The sequence below is a fragment of the Equus asinus genome, chromosome 17 (genome assembly GCF_041296235.1).
Source record: "Equus asinus isolate D_3611 breed Donkey chromosome 17, EquAss-T2T_v2, whole genome shotgun sequence".
Classification (NCBI taxonomy): Eukaryota; Metazoa; Chordata; class Mammalia; order Perissodactyla; family Equidae; genus Equus; species Equus asinus.
Genome location: NC_091806.1, coordinates 723467 through 750021, shown reverse-complemented (window position 1 = coordinate 750021; position 26555 = coordinate 723467). Strand labels below are relative to the sequence as shown.

Here is a 26555-nt window from a genome sequence, read left to right as displayed (position 1 = left end):
CTGGAGGGTCCCTCCTGCGGACCCGCCGCCCCTGCTCTCGGGGCTGGCGCCTCGCTGCTCCGGGGACACCGCGGCCGTCACTGGGATCAGAGGGACCGCCCAAACCGAAGCGGGCGTGGGCCGCTGCAGGGAGGCGCGGCCGCCCGGGTGGTGGGTGTGACCTCGGCAGCCAACGGCGCCCGGAGCCGACTGCGCCGCTGCGAAACGCGAGGCAGCGTTTAAAAGTGCCAGCGGCCGCGGTCCAGCAGCGCAGCCCTTCCTGCGCCTGGCACGCTCCGCGCCGCCCCACTCGCGTCCCTCCCCGCCGCCGGCCTGTGCGCACGGAAACACGGCGCCGCCCCCCAACCTCCCCGCCCGCCGCGCGTCCCCGTCCCCGCACTGAGACACGGCACCGCCCCCCTGCCCCCCGCCGCGCGTCCCCGTCCCCGCACGGAGACACGGCGCCATCCCCCCGCCCCCTCGCCGCGCGTCCCCGTGCTGGCACCGAGACACGGCGCCGCCCCCGACCCCGCCGCGCGGGAGGAGCGCCCGATCCCCGCCCGGTCCCCGCGCGGCGGGAGGGCGCACGGCCCTGGCAGGTGCGGGCGGGCGCGCGCGCGCAGGAGGGAGGCCGTCCCGGGCGTCTCGCGGCCTCTCCCGGTCGGTGGGTCTGGCGGTGCTCGGAGCAGGCCCGGCGGGGGCCGCGGCGTAGGGCGGCGCTGACCCGGCTCGAGACCGTGCTCGGGCGCGCCCCGTCGGCCCCGCCGCCGCCCGAACAGTTGTTGACAGCGGAGCCCGGACCTGCCGGTGCGCGGCCCTGAGCGTCGGGGCGCAGAGCCCCTTCCTGTTGCGGAGGGAGAGACCTCTTTGCTGGGAGGCTCTCGTGTCCGGCGCGGGCCGGTGCAGCGCGGAGAGACGGTCTTCGCCGCGAGCGCGAGGAGCTCCTGCCTCGCTTCCCTGTCGCGGCACAGCAGGCGGGTGATCGTTGAATGAATGACTGAGCGCATCGTAAGCAATTGCATGGTTCTCGCTGCGTCCTGTCGCCCTACAGTGGTAGCTGCCGTTTATGGGAAGCCCGTTGTGTGCTAGCTGTTGTTAGGCGCTCTCTGTCGTTTAAACTTCCCCCAAAGCGAAGAGCAGGTAGCTGCATTTTACAGATGGGGAAAGTGAAGTTTCACAGCTAGGAAAGAACCCAAATTGAAACCCAGGTATGTCTGAGGCCGACGCCCAGCCCTCCCACATATACTGACATCACAGGGGTGACACAGCTGTCAATAAACACTTAATGGGGATCTGGGGGATAGACTTATACGTGTGGAGCATTTGTGGCGAATATGGTTTTTCTTGGCCCTTAAGAAGTTAAAAATCTAGGTGGAGGGTTTAAAAAAAAAAAGAAAAACTAGCAATTTTACGATCTGGCCCCAACCCGTCTTTCCATCTTCGTCACCTGCCACTTGTTTTTCTGCTTATTTTCATCTGCCTTCACTTGTGCCATTTGAGTGAAATGCCCCCGTTGTCAGCTCCTCTCTCCCTCCAGGCATTTTTTAATTGCGTGCAATCCTGCTCTTTTCAAAAAGACCAGCTCAAATGTCACCTTTTCCGGGTAGGTTATCCCAGCCTCCTTCCAGGCAGAGTTAGTTTCTCCGTCCGCTCTATTCCCTGAGTGATTTCATGCTGCTGTGAAGGCTTAAGTCTCACTCTCTGTCCTTGTAAGCATGCCTGTCTCCCCCTCTGGACCGTTCCTTCTCATTTTTCTTTCCCTATTTAAATAATCATATTTTGAGTTGGATTTAAGGCAGTGATGGATGCCAGATGTCTGCTCACCAGCCCTACAGGGGTTCAGAGAAAGGTGGAAACACTGGTGAGTTTGGGGCTTCAGCCAGATCTTAAAAGGATGGCTTTAGTTTGCTGAGCTGAGCCCTAGAGACCTGGAGATCCTGCCTTTCCTCCTCCCTCTGCAGGGTGAGTTACTTCATCCTTTCTGAGCTCATTCCTAGCACGTGAGGAGGATGAAATTAGAGGTGTTTTTATTTGTCCTTGCTCATAGAATATACTGGTAATGTTATTTTTTGGATCTTGGAGCATTTCCAGAGCCAAATAGGATTTAGGACAGAGAGGAGATGGGTGTCTGGAGTGGGATGTTGGAAGGTAAAGGGGCACGATATTAAAGCAGCCTTCCCACCATAATACAGGCTGAAAATATCAATTCCAGTAACTAAATTTTATTTAATGGAGGTATCTGAAGTTTCAGATAATAATATCAAGCGATTCTTCTCATCTGTCTAATGTGCAGAAGCGAGTCTGCCAAACCTCCCAAAAGCAGTTGACGTTTCCTTTAATCCATGGATTACCTTCCAGGTGTGTAATGAAATCTAATTAGTTTTTATGAAAATGTTTTGTAGGCTTCAAGTGCTAATAGTACAAATGCTCACTCTTCAGTATTGTAAATACGGAAACATTGTCTTCTCCCTTAATTGGAAACAACTTTATTCCTATTCTAATCAGCAGCTAAAAAAGTTAAAACCCCTCCCAGCCACATGTATTGTGATTGTGTGCAACTCTCTGTCTTACCATCTTTTCCTGCTGACTGGCAAGGAGTTAATAAAGATATTTGCCCCACACATTCTTCTTAAAATTCTGTCTTCTGTCTGTCATCCCAGGGATCTCATCCACGTAATAGGGCCAGGGAACCAGCCCCTCAGCCTAGCGTCTTCACTTGGAAGCCTGATTAAAAGCATTATTTCCAAAGAGTTTTCCTATCCGCTTTCAGGAATGAAAGTAAAGAACAGAAGAATTGAATCATCCTTTGGTTAAAATAGAAGCGGGCAGTTAGCGGTGTTCTCTCCTACCAGTCCGCGGCCCGTGTGCTCATGCACGGTCCTCGTGGTCCTCAGGAGTGGGCAGACACTTAGACTCGCTACTCTCCATCTCAGGTGCAGGTTCGCAATTTGATGGAGGATCAGTGTCATTTGACAGATGCCTGTTGAATCACTGAAGTAGAATGTTATAGCTGGATAAGATCTTAGCAAGCCCATTTCTTTTGCAGATGAGAAAACTGAAACCAGAGAGATTAATGGATTCGCCGTGAGTCACCCTGCTGGGTAATGACAGAGCTGGAGCGCTTCAGTTCATTTTTTTTTCTTTCCTAGGAAAGTGAATAAACTTAATTGAGAATGTCTGAAAACCTTGACAAGTCCAATATAAATGAAGCAGGAAAGTCAAAATCAAATGATTCTGAGCAAGGCCTTGAAGATGCTGTGGAAAGTTCTGAAGGAGCTTTACAGAAAAAAATAAAGTCGGGCTCTGCCAGCACCCAAGGAGCACAGAGACCTCCCTGTAAGCAAACCTGACTGTGGCCAGAAGCAACGTTGTTTCAGATGAGATTTTTATGAGGCTTCCTTGTACAGGGGGCCCTGGGCTGGGTTCCAGTAATATGAGGATACTGCCAATAATTAGCATTTGAGAAGACCAACAGTTTCTCAGCTAGCAACCCAGTCACTTGTGGGTTTTCAAATCCGTGAGAAATTAAAATTTTAGAGTATGTCCAGAATGTCCAGAATGTGCGTGTGTCCCAGCAGTCTGTGACTTTCCAGTTTCTCTGAAGGGTTCCGAGAAGTAGGAGGGCGGAGTGCAAATTGCACTTTTAATTAAAAGTGTTTGAAAAGTCTGAGGCAGGTTCCAGCCAGGACTGTGCTTGTGTAGGTTAAAAAAAAAAAAGCAATTTTTGAATGTGAGCGAGTTCCCCACACCCTGACTTCACTGCCTGGGGCTTAGTGCCCACGAGGTTGAGGGTTCGCTTTGCTGAAAGCGGGCGAGGAAGTCATTTCAGCTCCCTGGCACAGGCAGGCCTCGCCCGTGCAAGGGCGGCCGTTTCTGCATGTATTCCCGGCAGTGCCCCGACTCGTCGTCTGTTAAGAATACTTAGCCTTTTTGAAGTGAGTCCAAAAATTAAACTTTTCAGAGTGTCATAGTCTGAGAATGTCAGGGTTGATGTTATCTCTTTAAAGTGCGGATGATCAGTAATGCTTTACATTTGGAAGAAGTACAAACATTTTTGGGTTTGAGGTGTGTTTCTTTTAAAATGATTAAAGCCTTTCTGGGGTAATTTATTAGTCGACATAGTATTCTTATAGCAAACATCAGCAGACCCCCTTTTATTGTGGTTTATTATAACACAGATTTACACTACTCAGTGAAATTGTGCTGTTAGTAACAGGCTGCCGGGCATGTGATAGGCCTGGTCTCCCACATGTATGGTTAGAAAGCTTCTATTTTCTCATTTTTAAAATGAGGAAAATACACTTATCTCTTCGAGTGGATGTAAAGATTAAATGAATTCATGTAAAGCATTTAGAACAGTGCTTGGCACATTGTAAATGCTTGATAAACATTAGTTGTTAAAAATACTGCTACTAACATGTCATCTGTTGCATTTGAAGACACCAAGACTGCTTGCCCTAATGTGGATGTGCATGACTAACACGGTAGTTTTACCATCTACAATTTCTGATAAAGGAGGACCTTTGGTTTAGATCTCAGTCATTCTTTGATGGATGGCCTTGCCCTTCACATCCTGGTATTCTGATGCCATGAGTCCAAATTAATGCAAGCCAGCCCTAGACTATGATACCTGAAATTGTATGTCGTTATATCCTTAAGGCAAGAATACTTATCCTGGGACCCGAAATCAAGTTTTAGGGAATCCAGGAACAGCCAAAAAAAGTGTATCAACATCTGGGTGTATATGCGTTTTTCTAGGAAGAAGGTCATGGAAGCTTTTGTTAAATTCTCATAGAGGTGCACACCGAAGTGAGGCTTAAAATCAGTGCGCTAAAATATTCCTCGGTCTTTCCTGCTCCTTCTCCTTGTAGGGAGGTAGGGGACTGTGGGCCCAGTGGTAAAGCTAAGACCCCATAGTCTGGGGACTAGGTCGGGAGGCATGACTGGACACATAGAATGTAAATAAGAATTTACAAAATGGGACGTTTCCTCCAAACTGTGTACATGTATAGCTGCTGAGTTTAAAGTAACTCCAAAATCACATCTGGAATTAAACAAATTAAAATGTAAATAGTAAAAGGATAACCTTTAGTCTTGCAAGTTATAATACAGAGTAATTTTTTTTTTTTTGGTAAGGAAGATTCACTCTGAGCTAACATCTGTTGCCAATTTTCCTCTTTTTTTTTTTTTTACTTGAGAAAGTTTTGCCCTGAGCTAACACTTGTGCCAATCTTCTTCTATTTTGTATGTGAGATGCCACCAGAGCATGGTTTGACCAGTGGTGTAGTTCCACACCTGGGGTCTGAACCCTCGAACTCAGGCTGCTGAAGCAGAGTGTGCTGGACTTAACCACTACAACACAGGGCCAGCCCCACAGGGTAATATTTTAACAGTAGAATTGCTATTGGTAACTATGATATTGTGATTTATAATAAATATATATTTGGTTTTCATCCCATTTCTGGCACCAAACTCCTAAAACTGTTGGAATTTCCTAAGTAATGAGAACTATAAAGGTATTTCTTAATATGTTAATGAAGTGACTTTTGGAAAGCCCCTGGGTAACCTGAGGAAGGGGACTCGCCAGGGGACCCAACCATGTGATTCAAGGGTTAGAATTTTAGTCCCACTCGGACCTCAGGGAGAGGAGAGGGGCTGAAGGTGGACTCAGTCACCAGTGGCCAAGGATTTAATCAAAAATGCCTGTGTGATGAAGCCTCCACGAGAACCCAAAAGGGTGGGGTTCAGAGAGCTTCCAAAGTGGTGAACACGCGGAGGCGCTGGGAGGGGGCCTGGGAGCTCTGCGCCCTTTCCCCAGACCTCGCCCTGGGCACCTCTTCCATCTGGCTGGTCCTGAGTTACATCCTTTTATAATAAACCAGGAATTTAGTAGGTAAAATGTTTCTCTGAATTCTGCAAGCTGGTCTAGCAGATTAATCGAACCCAAGGAGGAGGTCATGGGCACCTCCAGTCTATAGCCAGTTGGTCAGAAGCTCAGGTGACAACCTGGACTTGTGACTGGCATCTGAATTGAGGGCAGTCTTGTGGGGCTGAGCCCTTAACCTGTGGGGTCTGACCCTATTTCCTGATAGATGGTGTCAGAGTGGAGTTGAATTGTAGGACCGCTGACTGGTATCTGAAAAGGGCTTAATGGTGTGGAGAAAAACCCTCTCCTAATCTGAGGTGGTGATTTAATTCTAAAAGGTAATCTGTTCTTTAAACAGAGAGATCCTTAGAGGAAGGATCAGGAACTCTAACTCAATAATGTTTCCTCTGAGATCCTCTATTTCTGTATGCTTTAATTCTCTGCTCACAAAGCACCTTCTGCTCTAGCATTTAATCATCTCATTGACCAGTAAAAGTGCTGTATTCAGATGAAAATCATCAATTGCTATTCCAGGTAATATTTCCCATTTAGCATTTTGGTTTATTCCATAAAATCCTTGTGAGTTTATTAGTAGATCACAGTCATCCTTAGATAAATGGATGACACTGAGCTCCAGCATTTCTAAAGCTATGACTAGACTTTGAATTGCGGGTCCCTGTCTTCCGTCAGTCAGTTGTTGAGTGTTACTAGCCACTGTTGCTGGGTGCAGACTGTGCATCAGGGGCCCAGCAGTGAACCAGGCACATCCCACGTGGTCTCTGTCCTCACGCAGCTTGCAGTTGAGTAAGGAAGATGAAGTTTCCACACAGCGTATAACTTCTGTGGGTCAGCTTTACCCACTGCCTCGACAGGAGCTGTTGGGGTCACATTTGCCATCTGCCCTCCGTAAGTGTCCATCCACTCGTGTGACTGGAAGCATCTATTTAGAATGTGTAGACCTGGGGCCGGCCCAGTGGCACAGCAGTTAAGTGCAGACGTTCCGCAGCCCGGGGTTCACCAGTTCAGATCCCGGGGGCAGACATGGCACCGCTTGGCACATCATGCTGTGGTGGCGTCCCACATATAAAGTGGAGGAAGATGGGCACAGATATTAGCCAGGGCCAGTCTTCCTCAGCAAAAAGAGGAGGATTGGCAGCAGTTAGCTCAAGGCTAATCGTCCTCAAAAAAAAAAAAACCCAACAGCTTTATGGAGGTATAATTGGTATACAAAAAACACACATACTTAATCAGACTTTTTAAGAATAGGAATTACTCTTTGTTCCTTGGCTCAGAACACCTGGGGAATATGAGCACTTTCTTTCTGGCAGATAAATTTCAAGCTTGATCAAAAGAAAGAGAACGGAGACCAGTTAGGAGGCTCTGGCAGCCGCTGGTAGAGAAGTCGAGTCTGGACTTGGAAACCAGGGCACTGGAAAGGAGAAAGCAGAGGCGACTTTAAGTTTTTGATTCTGTGGCCTTCACTCTACAAAATTCTGTGTCCCCCACCCTCTGCTTTGTTCACTGGTCAGCTGCAGAACTCTCACATTGTGTCTTAGAATTCCAGACAGGGTGGTGGCTTTAGCGTTGTGTAAATAGCGCCTGGCGCCCCAAAGCTCTCAGGGCTGTCTTAATGTGGGGGATTCATTCGTGGCACAGGCTAGCGTGGAGCAAAAGGTCAGCTGTGATGGGAGCAGAAGGAGCCCTTAGATCTGGCGTCTCCTTTTGTTCCTTTGGGACAGACAGGAGGCAAAGGGATTAGAAGATAAACCCTCAGCTTGTGGGTAAGTTGATAGTCTGGAACTTAAAGTTTTCCTAAGTCTCAGTTTATTGTAATCGTCTTCCATTGACCAGTCTTAGTGAAAAACTGATGTTTTGAGTATTGTAAATGATCTCTGCTTTTAGGATTCTGGGTTAAAAGAAAGCATGAATATGAAATAGGTAAAATTCTGTTGTTTGAAATTGCCAGAACATTTGCATAAATGGAGGCTGACTGACAGTATTAGCTGGTACTAAAACCACTGCCTTCTCCCCGTTGTAACAGAAGCTCTAATCCAGAGAAGCAATCTCTTACGTTGGGTTTTTGTTGCAGCTAGCCCTCCTCGATTTGTGACGGTGGAAGAACTTGTGGAGACAGCGAAAGGAGTCACGAACATGGCTCTCGCCCATGAAATTGTCGTAAACGGCAACTTTCGGATTAAACCCGTTGAGTTACCAGAAGACAGGTCAGTGGCTGCTGAGTCATCTTGTTAGGGGGCACTCCCGCTCCTCAGTTCTGGCAGTGTTTTCTTCATTTGATGTCAGTATGTTCACGTGTATTTTTCCTTTTGTATGCTGTTGCTGAAAAGTATTTCTTATATTAGGAATTATTAGAGTTTGAAAGTGGATCTGGGGACACTGATCCTTCAAAATGTAAATAAAAGGTCTGGAAATCTCCTGTAGAAATGTTTTCTGTCAGGTTCTTCCTACTCCCTGGGATTTCGCGGCCTCATCTTGTGTCTTCATTGTGTGTTTCATTCATGTCTTCGTTGTAACTACCACACTGTACTGTGGTTGTCAGTTTAATTGTATTCTTCACCAGACTGTAAACTACAAAGACAAGGACTGTGCGTCATTCTCTGTATCCCTAGCAGCTGCCACGCATCATACTGAATCTAAAATTCTATTGATTATAAGGTGTACCTTTTAAAATGGATTGTGATAAGAAAGAAAAAACATTGCCTATTATAATTGTGAAAGTGCCATGAGAAACAGTGGGACTCTGTTAACAAAGGAGGAGTGGCTGCTGGGTGGGCAAGCTATGGTGTCTACCACACGAGGCTTTTTAGTAGGACTTTGCAAACATTTTTTATATGTTCTTCAAAGATAGTACTTTTTCACATTAATAATAAAGAACTATTTGTTTTGCTCTCATAACATAAAGACTAGTTTTAATGAGATGTTATAAGTAAGTTGTTATAGTTTGGTACCTAATTAACAGTTGTCCCATATATCACATGGGAATAGGATATTTTTAGGAGATAAAGTCCTGCAACCCTATATACATGCTGAGCTATCATCTTAAACTGCTTAATCATAAATACCTTAGGAAACTTGCTGGTATCAGGGGAAAATTAACAGCTCTGAACTTTGCAAGATTGTTTTTATCATATGGCACTGACTAATGTCTGTCGCATTAGTTGAAAGTTACACTTTTCAATGAGATACTTATTGAAATAAATCACTAACTAAAAATAATGTATGTGATTGGCTTAAGTATGTCTGGGAAATCTTTCCTTCATCCAAATTATTTTAAAAATTTCTCATCCAAAACCCATGAAATTTCTGCTTTTTGAAAGTGACTTGAGACTCAGATGTTTTTGCTTTTTTTGTTTGTTTGTCTCATTTGCCTCCAGCTTGGAGAAGAGGGTAAAGGATATTGTCCATAAGGCTTTTTGGGATTGCCTGAGTGTCCAGCTAAGTGAAGACCCCCCAGCCTATGACCACGCCATCAAACTGCTTGGAGAGATCAAAGAGGTGAGGGCAGAGCACAGTGTGCCGCTGGCCTGCTGTGTCAGGAGTCTTTACGCAACCTCTCTGTGTCTCTGTGCTGAAGACTTTAAAGAAATCAAAGGATTGGGAAGTTAAATTACTTGCCCAAATCTCAGTGTAGAGTATTTTTGGCTTAATGCCCTTTTTAAAATTCCAAATGAGCTGTGATAACCTGAAGACATTACTCTTGTAAATGAAGAAAAGGTTCATATTTTTAAAAACATAATTATTTAAAGAAAAAAATTTCTTTAAACAAAATATTTTACAAAATATAAATGATTTATAAAATTTTTAGTAGGTATGGACATTTTCAATTTATAATGGCCAAAAACTGACTCAGTCTGTGGGACAGAGAAGGCCAGGGCTGCTTCCGCAGTGCCTCTAGAAAGAGTATCGGAGAAGCGGTATGTCCCAGACATCGGCATCTGTGGGTGGTTCACAGTAATTCATGTGTTTTCCTTTTCTCACTTTTTTTTTTTCCAAAGATTTTATTTTTTCCTTTTTCTCCCCAAAGTCCCCCGGTACATAGTTGTATATTCTTTGTTGTGGGTCCTTCTAGTTGTGGCATGTGGGACGCTCCCTCAGTGTGGTTTGATGAGCAGTGCCATGTCCGCGCCCAGGATTCGAACGAACGAAACACTGGGCCGCCTGCAGCGGAGCGCGCGAACTTAACCACTCGGCCACGGGGCCAGCCCCTCCTTTTCTCACTTTTAACAGTTTTTTGTTCTTGTGTCCAGTTGATTGCTACCTGGAGCTTAAATAGCTAGTGTAAATGATTTGTAAACATGTTTTTCTGTAGATTTGTTGAATAAGAGGTTAAAGTATGTATAACATTACAGTAACAATTGGTGAGCCCTTAATTTGGATAGTTTTAAATTCCTTTACATATAATCAAAAATGATGTCTGACTAAGAACCTTTGATTAAATTGCCTGTGCTCTCTTGCAGACTCTCTTATCTTTCTTGCTGCCTGGTCACACCAGACTGAGAAACCAGATAAGAGAAGTCTTGGATCTGGATCTGATACAGCAGGAGGCAGAGCATGGGGCCCTAGACATTTCCAAGCTGGCAGAATTCATCATTGGCATGATGGGTACACTGTGTGCACCTGCTCGAGATGAGGAAGTAAACAAACTCAAGGACATTAAGGAAATAGTGCCCCTTTTCAGGTATGGGAATTGTGTTAATTGCCTTCAGTGCACCTAAAAGACAAAGCCTGTCTCCAAGTTGAAACTTCTCGAGTGTACATATTCGTGCGTTAAAAGAAAAATTTAAAAAGCAAACATTTTGTAAAATACAGAAAAGTAGAAAGGAGAAAATCCACCCATAATTTCACCATCCAAAGACACGATTGCTGTTATATTCATATGTATTTTTTTAGTTTTGTTTCCCATAATATTTTATTTGAAAGATTCCAAACCTACATAAAGTTGCAAAAACAGCACAATCAACACTCATAGATCCTTTACATAGATCTACCAGTTTTTAACATTCTGTCAATTTGCTTTATCTTTTTACATATATGTGAGTATGTACTCATATGTGTATACTTTTCCCTGTGAACCTTCTGAGGGTTAATGGCAGACTTTGTGACATTTCACCCTTAAATATTTCAGCAAGTACCTCCTAAGAATGTGGACATTCTCCTACATAATCAAAACACAACCAAGACATTCAAGAAATTTAACATTAATATAATCCTATGAACTAACATATAGACCATTTTCACTTCATTTAGTCTTTTGAATGTTTATTTTTAAATATATATAATTTTGATGAAATTTAGATAATTTTTATGCCAACATGGGCAAAGGATTGACATGATACTGCTTGAGAATGTAGACTTTTAGTTAACTGCTTCACACTGTTTCCTGTGAACAGGTAAAGACGTTATATATCAAAATGCTAGTAGGCAACATTGCTTATGGGGAAAATGACCTCTAATTGGTAAACTGCAACTGAACTGAAAGGAATGATGATGAACTGTAAATACTGGGTGGGACACCGTGCTTTGCACTAGGAGTGGGATGACTGGGGTAACTGGGCATGCCTCCTTGGAGACCCTGGAAGCTGAGCCATAGAGCTGTTGCCAAATACATCGGGACAGGAGGCCTCTGGGCCAGGTGCGCCCTCACGTCTGCGGTGTCTGCTCTTGAAGAGGACTGCTTGCTGCTGCCCTGTCGGCAAACTGAACAGACGATGCCAGGCCTGTGGCTGCTGGTCGTCTCGTGAGTCTGCACGTCCAGTTGAACTGAAGGAGACCTCCTGGTGTGCATTGCAGGCCTGGCTTTCTTTGCTAACACTATATCCCAATCATTTCACTTATTTTTTAATTGAAAGTGTCATTGAGGTAATTGTATATTCACATGGAGTTGTAAGAAATAACAGTACACTTCATCCAGTTTCCGCCCGTGGGGGCATTTCACAAAACTGTAGTATATCACAACGAAGATATTGACATTGATACAATCCACTGATCTGTTTAGATTTCCTGTTTTATTTGTACAATTGGTGTGTGTAGTAGATTAACTTTTATACAGTTTTATCACCTAAGTTGGTGTATCCATTACCACATTCAAGATACTGAACAGTTCCAACACCACAGGGCTCTCTTGCATTGCCCTTTTATAATGTCAGCCTTAGAAACAAAACAGCCAGTTATTTTACCAGCAAAATGAGTTTATTCGGGATTAGGCAAAGAATCGCAATTCAGGATGTGCCATGCTATGGCAGACCATAAGCAAATCCAGCAATAAAAGAGGAAGAACGTTATTTTATAGGGAAAAAGGAAGAATTTGGGAGGGGTTATTTTGAACAAAAGTCCATTGGAGAAAAGCCAGAGTTCAGGGTTGTGATGATTTCTCATTGGCTGAGTTGCTGCGGTCGTTGATTTCTGTTTGGGGTGCAATGTACATTTCTTCCTGTAATTAACAATTCTTTCCTGTTGAGGACTTCTGTTGGGGTCTGTAATTGACTGTCTTTCCTGTAATTGATCTGGAGTCCATGGGAGCTCCCCCCCCACTGCCTCTGGACTCCATCGTAGATGAGGTTTCCCATTATTATTTTCACGATAACCAACTTGTGATTTCTTTCAATTCCCCATAAGCATTTTCAGTGGTTGCAAAATCTTCATTTGCATAGATATAATTAATTATTTCTCTGTTAAGGTGGACAATTAGATTATGTATAATTATATACTGTTTAATCCTGCAGTTTTTTTGTGTATTTTAGGTTATTTCCTAAAGCTAGCTTCTCAAGGGGCCAGCCCTGTGGCCAAGTGGTTAAGTTCCCACGCTCTGCTTTGGCAGCCCAGGGTTTCACCCGTTCTGATCCTGGGCGCGGACATGGCACCACTCATCAGGCCGTGCTCAGGCAGCGTCCCACGTAGCACAAGCAGAGGGACCTACAACTAGATATACAACTATATACTGGGGGGCTTTGGGGAGAAGAAGAAAAAACAGCTAGGTTCTTAAAATGGGTTTACTGTGTCAGAGGATCATGAACAGTCTTAAGACTCATTGCACGTTACCAACTTGCTTTACAAAAGTTTTATAGGCAAAAAAAGTCTCTTTCATTTCCAGCTTTCTTGATATCATTATGATATCAATGTTCATTGCATACAGAAATGCCCTGCAGTGTATACCTCAGAGTTTGGACAGAGCATTGAAAAGCCCTCCTAAAAATAGTTTTCATTTGTTCCTTCATTTAGCAAGCTCTTACTGAGCACCTCTTATGTGCTATGCATGGTGCTAGACATTAGATATGAAATAGTCAGTAAAAGCTTTAATCCAGCGAGGATACATGAGGAATTCCTGGGAAGAGGGTCCTCTGGGGAAATGGCTGGTAGCAAACTCAACCCGACTCAAATTCCTGTTGTAAAGAGGGGGCACTGGGGCGCCTGGTGGACTGGGGCACACGCCCGTGGAGAGGAGGCGGCAGTGGCGGCCTAGTGCCAGCTGATTGTGGCCGTGATGGCACGTGGGCCTGCAGGGCCAGATCTTTTGAGTTTTCAGAGAAGTAAGGAATCCTGTGAGCACAGACCATGTTTGTGGGTTCCTTCCAGTCAGTGGTACCCCGGTTGGTGGTTTCCAGTGTCTCTGGTTTTCTGTATGTGGATTTAGGGAGCTGTTGAGAATGCTCAAAGGAGAGACAGAATGCCCTCAGGAAAGATGGGCTTTCCCGCGTGTGCGGGAGGCGGACAGATGGGAGGGGGAGGGCCCTGAGCTGTTCCTCAGCCTGCCGTGCTTTCCCATAGGAAGTCCCTTACGTGCAGGGGAGCGTATTCTGTCACAGTGGTCAGTCAGTCCCAGAGGGCGTCCGGGGACTTGGACACCGTTTGATCCTGTTCCTGCTTCTGTGCAGGGCCACACCTAACCCTGTCCCTTGGGTTCTTAACCACCTCCTGCAGGTAGGCCAGTTAGCAGCTGCTGGCCTGGAGAGAGTAGTCGTGGTATGTGACAGGCAGGACGGCAGACACCCTCGGCAGGGTCCGGTCTGCCCACTGGGTACGTTCCGAGTGTGAACTAGCAACTGTGCCGCCAGAACCAGAATGCAGAACGCAACCCTGACACTAGGAGAGCCCGGAGGAGAGGAGAGGAGAGGAGAGGAGAAAGGAGAGCTAATGTTCTTTCTTTCCTGGGGAAGTGAATTGACTTCTGTGCGACTGGGGACGGGGTGGGAAGCTCTCCGCCCTGCACCCCAGGCCCTGGGCTCTGTCCCTCCTCTGTGGCTGTGCGAGGGCTGACCCGGAGCCCAGGAATGCGCTCTGGTCTCGGCAGCCTTTGGGGCTGTGTCTGCTTGGGGACCAGGGGTGGAGGAGCGGGGCCAGAAAGCAACGTGAACATTTACAGTTTTCCAAACCGTTGTTTAAGTTTCTGTGTTCTCTAAATTTTTCTTAATCTACTTCTCAGGATTTCTCTAGCTTTTCTTGCTCCCCTTTCTGAGATGAGATGATGATCTCAAGTCAGTCCCCTCTTTCCTTTAACACAGTGTTTACTCCCAGGCGCCCGTTCTAAACCCTTTTCTCTCCCTGTCCCTCAGGGCGATGTTCTCTGTGCTGGGCCTCATGAAGGTGGACATGGCCAACTTCGCCGTGAGCAGCATTCGGCCGCACCTCATGCAGCAGTCGGTCGAATATGAAAGGAAGAAGTTCCAAGAGCTTCTGGAGAAGCAGCCCAGTACGTTCGCGCCCATGGTGCTTTCTCGCGGTCTGTGTCTGCTCATTTTAGTTGCTGTAGCCTGTTGCAAACGGTATTGTTTTCAAAACAAAACTAAAATTTAGTATGAGAATAGTCTAATTTGAAGACAGAAAACTCCAAAACATTAGGACTTGAAGAGAAAACTTAATCGAGAAGCAAGAGAAATATAAACAGGATATAAGAATAGAAATTTAAGGGGCCGGCCCGTGGCCGAGTGGTTGAGTTCACCCGCTCCGCTTCGCGGCCCAGGGTTGGCGGGTTCGGGTCCCGCAGTGGACACGGCACCCTCATCAGGCCACGCTGAGGCGAGGTGGCACTCACAACTAGCACATACAACTGTGCACTGGGGGGCTGTGGGGAGAAGAAGAAGAAAAAGATTGGCCACAGACGTGAGCTCAGGTGCCAATCTTTATTTTCAAAGAATAGAAATTTAAAAGAGTGAAGAAATCCTAAGTTAAATGGGTTTTCAATGAAATCAGGAGTTTGACGTGAATTATATGGTTGGCCTTGATTGTAAAATCATGACAACTTGTGACTTTGATTCACTTTTTTGTTCCCTGTCAAGTGCATCAAGAAATTGCACTTTTCTTCGCTCTGTATGCAGAAATCTTCTGATTTCATACCCAGAGAAAGTCTCCTCTTTAGGAACCTCTCAGGTGACTGCGAGGAAACAGGGACTGGAAGCGGAAGGACGCTCGCTTCCCGGCGACCCTGGCTCCGCTTCGGCGGGCGCGGGCGCGGGGCGGTCTCCGGCCGTTCGTCCCGCGGCCGGCGGGTCGGCCTCAGGCGCGGCCGGAGCTCGGCGCCGTTCCCAACCCCGTTCCTCAGATGCGGAAGTGATTTTGAGAGATTTGTGACCCGAACTGACTGACCCCGCGGCTCCCTCCCCGCCAGCATCGCCCCGGCCTGGGCCGGCTGGGCTCGGAGGCTGAGGGCCCGGCGAGGGGGCGCTGCCCGCGCGGACGCGTCCTCGGCCCCCAGCCCCCTAGGGTCGCGGTGGTGACGGCGCCGAAGCCGCGGTCCCGAGCCGGCGGGCTGCGTGCCCCTCAGCCGGAGCGCCGCCGCGCCCTCGGCCGCCCTGGATTTGGGGCCCCGCCGGCGGAGCCGCCGCGCCTCCAGGTCTGAGGGGGCCGCCTCGCGCCTCTCGTCTCCGGGGCCCCGGGCGCCGCTCCGCTCAGGAGACGAGGGGCGACGGCGGGCCCCGCGGGGCTCCGGGCCACCTCCCGCGAGACCTCGGAGCTCGGGCGGCGCCGGTGCCTCGTGCTCCCTCGCGTTGGTCCGCGCCCCTCGCGGCAGCCGAGCACGTGCTGCCGGCTTCTCTGTGGAGAGCGTCGCCTTCAGACGGGGCCTGAGGGGCCGCGGGCGCTCAGCGGGGAGGCGCAGCGCGGGGTGTGGGCGCGGCGCCGCCCAGGGCCCCTCCCGGGCCGTCCTGGTAACACTCGGCCTCGTCCCCACAGACGCGCTGGACTTCGTCACGCAGTGGCTGGAAGAAGCCGCCGGCGACCTCGCGGATCGGACGTGTGGACGCGCCCTGCCGGCCGGGGGCGCCGCCGCGGGCTCTGGGGACGCGCCGGTGCCGGTGCCGGACGCGGCGGCCGTGCAGGATCGCGCGTACCTGCGGCTCCTGCGGTGGGACCACCTGCGGAGGCCGTTCCCCGAGGTAGGTGCCGCCGCCGCCGTTCCTGGGGTGCGGCCCGACTTTAAAGAGAAAGCTTTCGTTACGGTGTGGTTCACACACCAGGAAACCGCCCCTTTAACCTCGGTGATTCACTGGTTTTCGTGCGTTCCCAGAATCGGGCGACCGTTTTCAGAGCATTTTCACGGCCCGCACAGAACCGTTCCCCTCCCCCAGCCCTGGACCCGCTGCTGTCGGTCTTGGTGGGTCTGCCTGTTCTGGGTGTTTATACAGATGGAGTCCTACAGCGTTGGCCGTTTGTGTCTGGCTGCTTTCACTGCACAGAATGTTCGTCCATGTTGTAGCGTGTGTCAGTGCTTCGTTCCTTTTTTTGTTGTTGTGGTAAAATATGCATGTTCACCTTTTTTTTTTTTTTTTGAGGAAGATTAGTCCTGAGGTAACATCTGCTGCCAGTCTTTCTCTTTTTGCTGAGGAAGACTGGCCCTGAGCTCACATCCGTGCTCGTCTTCCTCTACTTTACATGTGGGACGCCACCACAGCATGGCGTGCCAAGCGGTGCCATGTGTGCACACGGGATCCGAACCGGCGAACCCGGGCCGCCCAATGGGAACCTGTGCACTGAACCGCTCCTCTGCCCGGCCCGCCCCAGAGTTCACCGTTTTAAGCCCGCGGTTCAGTGGCGTTAGGCACGTGCGCCTGGGCGTGCAGCCGTGGCCACCGTCGTCTCCAGAACTTTCTGTGTTCGTGAACTGAAGCTCCTCCAACACCAGCTCCTCTTCCCCGCTCCCAGCGCGGCCCCACGTCCGCCTGCGCGAGTCTCCCTGCTGGGGCCGCACGTGAGTGCCAGCGTCAGTCCTGCCCTTTGTGCCTGGCTGACTTCACTTGGCACGGCGTCCTCGAGGCCCGTCCCCGCTGCGGCTGTGTCCGCGTGTCTTTCAGGCTGAGTGACCGTCCGTCGCGTGGCCGCCCGCCTTCGCTCTGTTCCTTCCTCACTGAGGACGTTCGGGCGGTTTCCGCTTCTGGCTCCTGTGAGTTGCTGCTCTGGCCGCGTGCGTGCAGGTCTCTGTGCGGCCGTGTGTTTCCGGTTTGCTCGGGCGTTTCCGGTGCGCTCGGCGTGTGCCCGGGAGGAGAGCCGCCGGGCCTCGTGGAGCCCGAGAGCGCGGTGAGGGGCTGCCACGCTGCCGCCTCAGCCGCCGCGCCGGTTCCGGTCCCCCGGCAGGTGTGGGGCCTCCTGTTTGTGCGGCTGAGTTACTCTGCTGTTTTTGTGTGTTTTGATGAAAACCACGGCAGTGAGCTACTTTTCGGTTCTATCTGAAGAAACTTCTTCCCCTTCCGTGCAGAGCAATATTTTTTCTTTTTATGTTTTTCACAGTAATGGCTTCTAACGGCCCGGACTCACAGGGGAGCCCCCCGTTTTGTCTGCAAGGAGCTGGGCTGGTGTGCAGACTCCCCTCTCTTTGGAGGGGACTCGGGCTTCTCTCCTCTCGCCTCAGGTCCTGCTACGTCTCTAAACGTCTTTCTCATCTGAGTTCCTTGTTTTTCTTTTCAAGACGTTGTTATACGCATAAGATGGCACCTCTTGCCGGAGTTCCCGGTTCTGTGCCGGAGGAGGCTCTGAAGGGGGTGATGCAGCGGGCGGTGGGATGGTTCCTTCCTGGAGAGTGGTGTGCTCCCTCCTCCGCTGGAGGGCCCGCTCAGCCTGACGTGTCTCTTAAAGAACAGCCGGGGGAGCCCGTGTTTTCATAGCTGCTCGGAATGGGTACTTGGACCTTGTTGGCATCCCAGACTCAAGTGCGGATGCTGCGGGGAGGCCGCAGAGCGAGGGGCGGCCTGTCGCAAAGTGAAGTCACGAGAGGCTGAGGATGGGTCTGTTGAAGCATCTTCGTTGAACAGTAGAGGAGGCTGGGTCTTCAAAGGTAGATTTACTTCCCGAGAAGAATCCTAAGCTAAGACCCCAAATTGTTAATGTCTTGGTTTTAGCATGTTGGTTTCGTATCGGAAGAAGTCCTGAAAGTTTATTTGATTAACCTGTAAAAACTCGGTCCCTCCTCCCCACCAGGCGACTTTGGCCTGTGGACCCCGGGGTGTCTTTCACGTGGGGATGCAGCTGTGGAAATTCACTCATGGACTGCTTTCTAGTGGCTTTGGGTTGTTTTCTGTCCTTCCTACTTTTTCTAGCTACTATTTATTTTTCTTACTCACTTCCCAGTTCTCGAGAGCCTGCTTGGTGCAGGGTGCCGAGGGGGATGATCGCTGGCTCTGTGCTCAGGACTCTCCCCACCTCCCTCCTGGGCTCACTCTGGGTGGGGCGACTGCTGTCTGGTTTGTCACAGGATTTGGGAGTTTCAGTTTTAAAATCAGGACAAACTGGGAGGAGTTGGTCACCCTAATGCTGTACCCTAACCCTGTACCCTAACTTAGACAGGGATCACTCTTCCCTCTCTGATGATAGAACTTCTTGTTTATTGAGTGTTGGCTCCACCAGCCACTTTATATACATGGTCTTTTTGCATCTTTACAGCAGCCCTGTGAAGTAGGAAACCCTGTTTTGCATGAGGCTCAGAAAATTGAAGAAACTTGCCTGAGGTTATGCAGCTATTGAATGATGGAATCTGGATTCACATCCTGTCTGTCTCATGGTTTAGTTTTGTTTTGTTTTGTTTGCTGACGAAGACTTGCCCTGAACTAACATCTGTCGCAGTCTTCCTCTATGTTTTTGTATGTGGGTCACCACCACAGCATGGCTGCCAAGTGTTGTAGGTCTGCGCCCAGAACAGAACTGAGAACCCAGGCCCCTAAAGTGGAGCATACTGAACTTAACTGCCAGGCCACGGGGCCGGCCCTGTCTCATGTTCTTAATGAGCATGCTCTACTGTAGCCTTTCTAAGGATGAAAGGGCTCTGAGATGGAAGGAGAGTTCACATGACTCCCCAATAGCTCTGAAATGACTAGAAAATCCTAAGGAAACTTGGGGGGGGGTGTGGGGCTATGGCCCCCTGCCTTCTGCTGGCCAGCCACATCTACAGCTCAGGGATGATTTCTGTGGTGTTTATTACAGACGGTTTTGATGGACCAGGCTCGCTTCCAAGAACTCCAGCTGCAGCTGGAGCATCTGACCATCCTGGGGGCCGTGTTGCTGGTCACGTTCAGCATGGCAGCCCCGGGAGTCTCCAGCCAGGCCGACTTTGCCGAGAAGCTCAAGATGACTGTGCAGATTCTGCTAACAGATATGCATCTGCCGTAAGTGGCTGAGAGCAGTGGGCTGGATGGATGGGAGGCAGCGGGTGGCAGAAGCAGGCTGCAACGGGGGTCTCCTAGTGAAGGGCAGAATCTTGGGCCGCTCTCTAGGAACTGAAAGGAAACCTTGCCCTCCAGCTTTCTTCACCGTGGTGGAATTGACTCAGGGCCGTACAGTCAAAGTTGGAATCAGCTCTAGGGCTCACGAGGCTGTAGGATAGTGACCTCCAAATATTTGTGACCAGGATCCTTAGCAAAAAATTCATTTTTTGTTGTGATCTAGTACACACTTAGACACATATGTAACTGAAGTAAAAAACTTCACAAAGTGAAACTTACCCTGACTATGCTTAATACATCCCAGTGTTTCTATTCTATTCTCATTCCATTAAAAATATATGTCTACATTGGTTGCTACCCACGGAATTGCTTTCACAACCAACTAACAGTTTGGACAACACGTCCCGAGGGAAAGATCATGTAAGAAACAAGCTGTGGTCTCAGAGTTGCGTGTACAGTCATCTTTGGCATCCCCCCGGGGGATTGGTTCGAGGGCCCCCTGCAGGTACCAAAATCTGGGGATGCTCAAGTCTCTTATATAAAATGGAGTAGTATTTGCATATAATCTGCCCATGTTCTCCTCTAGATTACTCATAATACCTAATACAATGTAAATGCTATGTAAATAGTTGTTACACTGTATTGTTTAGAGAATAATGACAAGAAAAAGTCGGTACGTGTTCAGTACAGGCAGAACCATTGTAGGTCTTGCCATCAGAGGTTGGTTGAATTTGCAGATGTGGAACCCACAGATACAAAAGGCAGACTCTGTGGTTGAAGATTCCTTGCCTTTGCACATTCGTCATAGACATTTACGCTGGGTGAAATGGGTCACTTTATCAACCAGCACTAATCCACGCTTGTGTGAGGCCGGCTGCTGTAACTGCTCCTGCGGCAACATCAGATTAGCTACTTATGTGGTTTAGGGAATATTGAATGTGTTTGGATGTTTCTAAGTAAGCACTGTATCTGACAAGGTCCACTTCAGAGGAATCTTCAAGGGGAATGTCCCAAACATTCTCATCCTTACCAAATGGGGGAATTGTACTGCTGAGTTACATGAAGTGTGCGTGTGTCCATGGCAGTGAGGGGTGTGTCCACATGGCACGTATCCATCGCTGTGTGGGTGTGTCTACCTGCTGTGACCAGAGCTGCAGAGTCAGGCCTTAGGCCGGGAGGGTGTTTGCTGAGCTGAGGCCCTTGCACAGGTCTAGTCCTGGGCTTCGCCTCAGTCACCCTGCAGTGGAACTGCTCTGTCACAGCGACTGCTGGGGGCCCATGCAGCGCTGCCCAAGGCGACCAGCCCTGCTCTGCCCTGTCCGCCAGGTGGTCAGGGCCTGGCACAGAGTCAGGACCAGCAGTGAGGCCCGGGCTGGCATGTTCGCATCCACCTATTCTACTGCACAAAAGACATCGACCCCAGACAGAGGCAGTTGCCTTCTCCCGGAATCCCCACAGCAGGAGGGCCCCCACAGATGCTCTGGAGAGCCTGGGGTCCCTGGGAAATTGGGGTGCTGATTTTCTTGACTTTTGGATTTCAATTTTATTTATTCTTTTAAAGTAGTTGATACACTGACATGTTTCCAAAATTAAAAGGGACAAAATGGTATCCGACTAAAAGTGTCTCTCCCTCTGCCGTCTCACAGCTACACGATTTCTGATTTCTGGCATGTTGCTCCAGAGGTGTTCAAGGTGTTTATAAGTCAGTTCCAGGCTTCTTTCACCACATAGATCCTAGTAAGAAGTGGGGTTTTGGGTCGTTGGTCCTGGGATAGTCTGAGCCCTCCCCTTCCCCCCATCCCTTCTAGCGGAGAGAAAGAGAGACAGAGAGTGCCCTGAGCCAGGGGTCCCAGCCTGAGAGGCCAGGAGGGAGGAGGCGAATCTCCCTGCACAGAGCACTCCCTGTACTGGTCTGTGCCTCTTGGTGCGGGTGTGGAGCTGGGCAGGCGTGGGCTTCGTTCACAGGTCCTGGCTCCCCTGGTTTCTCCTTTCCCTTCTCTCTCCAGCTCCTTCCACCTGGAGGATGCCCTGACTGCCATCGGGGAGAAAGTCTGCGTGGAGGTGAGCAGCCGCCTTTCCCTGTGTGGGTTCAGCCCCCTCACTGCAGACCAGGAGACCGCGCTCAAGGGCCAGATCCAGGCTGTGGCCAGTCCCGACGACCCCGTCCGCAGGATCGTGGGTATGTTTGGGGGAAGACAGGGAGCAGGGCTGTGCCCTCAGGTGGGCTGGCAGGCAGGCCCTCTGAAGAAATCTGGAAGGGTTTTGATGGGTAGGAGTGCTGATGAGTGAGGTGAGAGTGATTGATCGCCATGTTGCAGTTTGGGTCCCCCAAAGGTTTGGACGAGTGGCCGGCAGCCGCCATCATTCTGAGGGAACTGGCTTTGGACCCTCGCTCCCACACTGTGAGATCACAGCAAATACACGCGTGGGTCTCTGCCCGCAGCTCCTGGCACAGGGCTCCTAAAACCCTTGTGTTGTCCTGAGGGACAGAACACCACCAGCATCTTTTGTTCTCGTATTTGGTCCTTGTTTTTTGTTTGTTTGTTTGTTTTTGTTTTTTTTGAGGAAGATTAGCCCTGAGCTAATATCCACTGCCAATCCTCCTCTTTTTGCTGAGGAAGACTGGCCCTGAGCTAACATGCATGCCTATCTTCCTCTACTTTATACGTGGGACGCCTGCCGCAGCATGGCTTGCCAAGCAGTGCCATGTCCGCACCCGGGATCCGAACCGGTGAACCCCGGGCCCCTGAAGTGGAACGTGCGCACTTAACCACTGCGCCACTGGGCCAGCCCCTGTATTTGGTCCTTAACCTGGTTCCTGACACAGAGCTTCTAGGTCCTTTGGAATTTCCTGGGTCATAGGAGTTCCTTTTGTTCAGTGAGGTGACTCTGGGTGGACGCCCGACTGACTTCAGGACAGGGGCTTGTTGCAGGAAAGACCAAGCTTGGAACTTTCAGGCCCCCCGACCCTCCAGAGAGGGGGAGGGACTGGAAATGCCGACGTGATGACCCCAGAAGTCCAGGGTTGGAGAGCTGCTAGGTGGGGAACACCTCCACATAAGGGGGGTGCTGCACCCCCACTCGAAGGGGCTCTCCCAGACCTCACCCTGTGTGTATGTCTTCCTGTGGCTGTTCATCTGTATCCCTTATCACATCCTTTATTTTATAACTAAACAGAACTATTTCTTTGAGCTCTGTGAGGGAGAGGAGATGATGAGAACCTCCAGCTTGTAGCCAAGTCGGGCAGAAGTTGTGGTAACCTGGGGACCTCCTACTTGTGACTGGCATCTGAAGTGGGGACAGTCTGCTGGGCCGGGCCCTGCACCTGTGGGGTCTGACGCCCTTTCCAGGTAGTGTTGGAATTCAGCACGACGGTAGGACACCCAGCTGGTGTCACAGAGGATTGCTTGGTGTGGGAAGCCCCCACACTGGTGTCAGCAGTGGTAAGAGCGCAGGAGGCACGCAGGGCTTCCCTACAGAGGTTTGTGGGGTAGCGAGGCAAGTGACCTGACACTGGAGTTTCCTCATCTCTCAACAGGGACGGTACCAGCAACCTCACGAGGTTGCTGAGGACGGCAGGCCTGTGCGGCAGCACGTAGAGAGCACTCGGGGGAGTAGCTGTTCCTGAGGAGAGTCCTCGGCTGTCAGCCGTTACTTCCCATCGTCACAGCAGTGGCCCCGTGAAACTTCTGCTCACTAGTTGATCAAGGAATACAATGTTTATCTAATCTTAAAAATTCAGGTTTATCTTTAGTGTAATTTAATTAATTTTGAAGTCTTTCTTCAACTTCGTATGAAACCAGATAGGCGTTCAGCACGTAACACAGTCAGGTGTTGCTTAACGATGGGGATGCGTCCTGAGAAAGGCAGCGTTTGGCGGTTTTGTTGTCTTGCAGACGTCACAGTGCGTCACACAGACCTCCATGCTCGTCTTCTGGGGCCACCGTCATATATGTGGTCTGTTGTTGACTGAAACATTGTTATGTGATGCAGGATTATAATGAAAAATTAGCAGGCTTCAGGCACAAGCTGCATTATCCATGGTGATTAGATTTCAGGTTGGAGTAGAAGGGCTGGGCTAGTCACGTAGGCCTGTTTCTAATACTGACTGTTTCTATTATTATTAAGTAATTTACGAAAAGAGAGTTACAAGGATCAGTGGTTTTTAAAAGTTCCGTTCTTTCATCCCAGAGGCAAGTGGGCTGCAATTTCCTCTGGGGGTCCCTCTGGAGGGGCCTCAGGCAGGTGCGCAGCCCCCGGATCGTCAAGAGCCCTCTTCTCACCCTTGGCAGAGCCTGGGCGGTGCCTGCAGAGAGACCTCTGGCTATCGGGCTGCTCCTTGTCCTGCATCTTGCTGTTTAGTAACGGCCAGTTATAGACATGGGTAAACCCAGCCCTCGGGCAGGATGCTGCCAGAAGCTCCACTTCTGGGTGAGGCTTCCGGCTCTAGGGACCTTAGAAAACAAAGCTAACGCTGGAACAGGGGTGATCAGACTCCTGTGGTCAACAGTTTCTCTGTTATGTGTTACCGGGTTCCAGAGGGTGTAAGTCATTTGACCTGAGAAGATCCCCCAGGGTAGGAGGTGGGCACATCGTTTGAAAAAGCCCATTCAATATACTGTCCCTGTTGTTTTTGTAAGACACCCCGCAGGAAGGGTCGCTCACACGCACTCTTCTTTGGCTGATGAGGATGCGCAGCAGAGTGCAAAGGCATGGCCGAGGGCAATGGCTGAGCAGCATCAGCCTGCAGCGTCCCCGGAGGTGGACGGGGTTGCAGATGCCCGACTCCATGTTCCCACTGTAGGCGTGAAAGAAGGGAGCTCAGCCTTCTTGCTTGTGGGCCGAGTGAGGAAAGGCGGATCCAGAGCCAGTGGTGCTGGAATCGTCTCTCGAGCTTGCGGTTGCTGCTTTACCCGTCCCCCACTGGACGTGGGCTTCAGCAGCGGCGGAGGTGGCCTCCGTACGTCTGGCTCCTCTGAGAGCAGAGCCCCTCGGCACTCTCATTCCCCGATGCGTTCATACGCTCGTTCTGGCTTCCCACTGGTATTTGGAGCTTTTCCCAGGGTGGGGCACAGGCTGGGCACTGTGCTGGGCGCTGGGGAGAGAATGATGACCGAGATGCGTGTGGTTCCTGCCCTTGTGAACCACCATCCCGAGAGGGAGGGGACACACAAATGGGCGAATGTTCACAAGTGTAGGGGCAGGCAGGTATGTGGTCTAGGGGGTGGTCAGGGAAGACTCCCGAAAAGGTGATGTTTCAGCTCAAAACCGAAGCAGACGCAGAAGTTTGTGAAGTCACCCTGAACAAGAAACAACCACCTGCTTTCTCTTCTACCACAGATGCCCGAATCCTGACCTTCTTGGAAACCTGCCTTGCCTCAGGTCATCAGAAACCATTGCCCACCGTCCCTGGGGGATTGGGTCCAGTTCACAAAGAGCTGGAGGAGCTTGCTGTTAAGTTCGTTCGCCTGGTCAACTATAACAAGATGGTCTTCAGTCCCTACTACGACGCGACTCTCAGGAAGATCCTCGTGGGACCCTAGCACACGTGCTCCTTGCAGCGCCTTGTGACCCACCCGCTCAGATGCCTGTCTCACCTCTAACGTCGCTTCGGAAAATGGCTATTTAGTACATTTCTGTTTAACAGCACCAATTCCAAAAGGAAGAATATTGCTCATCACTGTTGAAAAGACTTGTTGAGAAACGCGCTGACTTCTCTTTTGAGGGTTAGTGTTTACGAGCGCAGGTTTACACATCAAAGCAGTTTGTCTTGTGTCGGGTTTCACAGGTGGCCTCAGCTTTTGGGGTGGGCTGCCCGTGTCTGCACCCCGCTGTGTCAGGACTGCAGCCGCCTGTCTCTCCCAGGCCTGGGGCCTCTCTCTGCCTTCAGGGAGTGGTTCTTTCTGACCCCCAAGAGTGTCTGACAGCCCCAAGAGGGAAGAAGCGGAGCCATGAGCAGGACGTGCTTAGACTCCTGTCCCTCACACACGGCCCCTCCGCCTCCGTCCAGGTCTTTCCTTGGAATGGGCTTGCATAGTCTTACTGCCTTTCCCCCGACTTCCTGCCCCCTTCCCGGTCCAGCCAGAGCCCCAGAGCGCTTTTGTTCTCGAGGAGAGTTGCGTGATTCGGAATACCTTATTCTTTTACTCAGAATTAGTCCTGAGCCTGGATGATAACAGTTAGGACTTAGGCGATCGAGAGAAAGGGAATTCTTTGACTTTTAAGCCTTGAAAGTTAAGGAGGAGAAAAACTTTTAAAAAATATATGTTAGGGGCTGGCCCGATGGCCAAGTGGTTAAGTTCATGCGCTCCGCTTTGGCAGCCCGGTGTTCATCGGTTTGGATCCTGGGTGCCGACATGGCACTGCTCATGAATCCATGCTGAGGTGGCGTCCCACAGAGAAGAGCTAGAAGGACCATGAGTAGGGTATACAACTGTGTACTGGGGCTTTGGGGAGAAAAAAAAGAGGAAGATTGGTAACCGCTGTTAGCTTAGGGCCAATCTTCCTCATCAAAAAAATTTTAATGTTAGTATAATATAAAAGAAAACAAATGTTTGGAATTAGTACTGAAAAATTTGCTCTTCTACAATACACAGATGTGTTGATTGGATTAGGATTCCAGAATTAGACTTAATTGTTTCCAGATAAAATAGTGTAAACTTACTTATTTCTTGGATAGGGAAGTCCTTGAAAACCCCCGGGTTTTCAGTAGTTTTCAAGGAACTTCAGTGACCAGAATTCCTGACATGTCCTGTGACTGAAACGGTAGTTGGGTCTCACAGATGACCTGATCTGTTGAGAAGATGAACCATGCGCGCGAGTGTTTAGACAGGGACCTTCCGCCCCCAGAACAGCAGGGGCTGGGGTCCCGCAGGCGCCCTCACTGCGTCCGAGGACCCCGCGCCTCTGGGCTGGGTGGTGACGCCAGGCTTCAGAGGGGAGCAGGTTCCTTTGGGGGGAGTGCGGTTTCTCCAAGTGCGCTGCACACCGCTCGGGGGTGTGCCTTGCAGTCAGGGCGTTGGCAGCGCCAGGTGGTCAGGAGTCGGACCCCA

At 49.9% G+C, this 26555-nt stretch overlaps 1 protein-coding gene across 8 annotated transcripts; it reads left to right on the top strand.

Annotated features, from left to right (window-relative positions):
* The first annotated feature begins 417 nt into the window (after window positions 1-417).
* On the top strand, window positions 418-26144 carry TCP11L1 (t-complex 11 like 1). Of its 8 annotated transcripts, none has more exons than XM_070487502.1 (11): window positions 607-987; window positions 3129-3315; window positions 5233-5357; window positions 7935-8067; window positions 9238-9358; window positions 10321-10541; window positions 14413-14549; window positions 16028-16230; window positions 19265-19446; window positions 21510-21682; window positions 24844-26144. In XM_070487502.1, the coding sequence occupies exons 4-11, from the start codon at window positions 7997-7999 to the stop codon at window positions 25044-25046; spliced, it is 1311 nt and encodes a 436-aa protein (XP_070343603.1). In that variant the 5' UTR covers window positions 607-987; window positions 3129-3315; window positions 5233-5357; window positions 7935-7996; the 3' UTR covers window positions 25047-26144. The 8 variants fall into 8 exon arrangements, with proteins under 8 accessions (XP_044605986.1, XP_014706560.1, XP_044605988.1 ...); XM_044750049.2 differs by lacking the exon at window positions 5233-5357 and adding an exon at window positions 2273-2337 and having other exon boundaries at window positions 639-987; XM_044750050.2 differs by lacking the exons at window positions 607-987; window positions 5233-5357 and adding exons at window positions 1136-1187; window positions 2273-2337.
* Window positions 26145-26555: the final 411 nt, after the last annotated feature.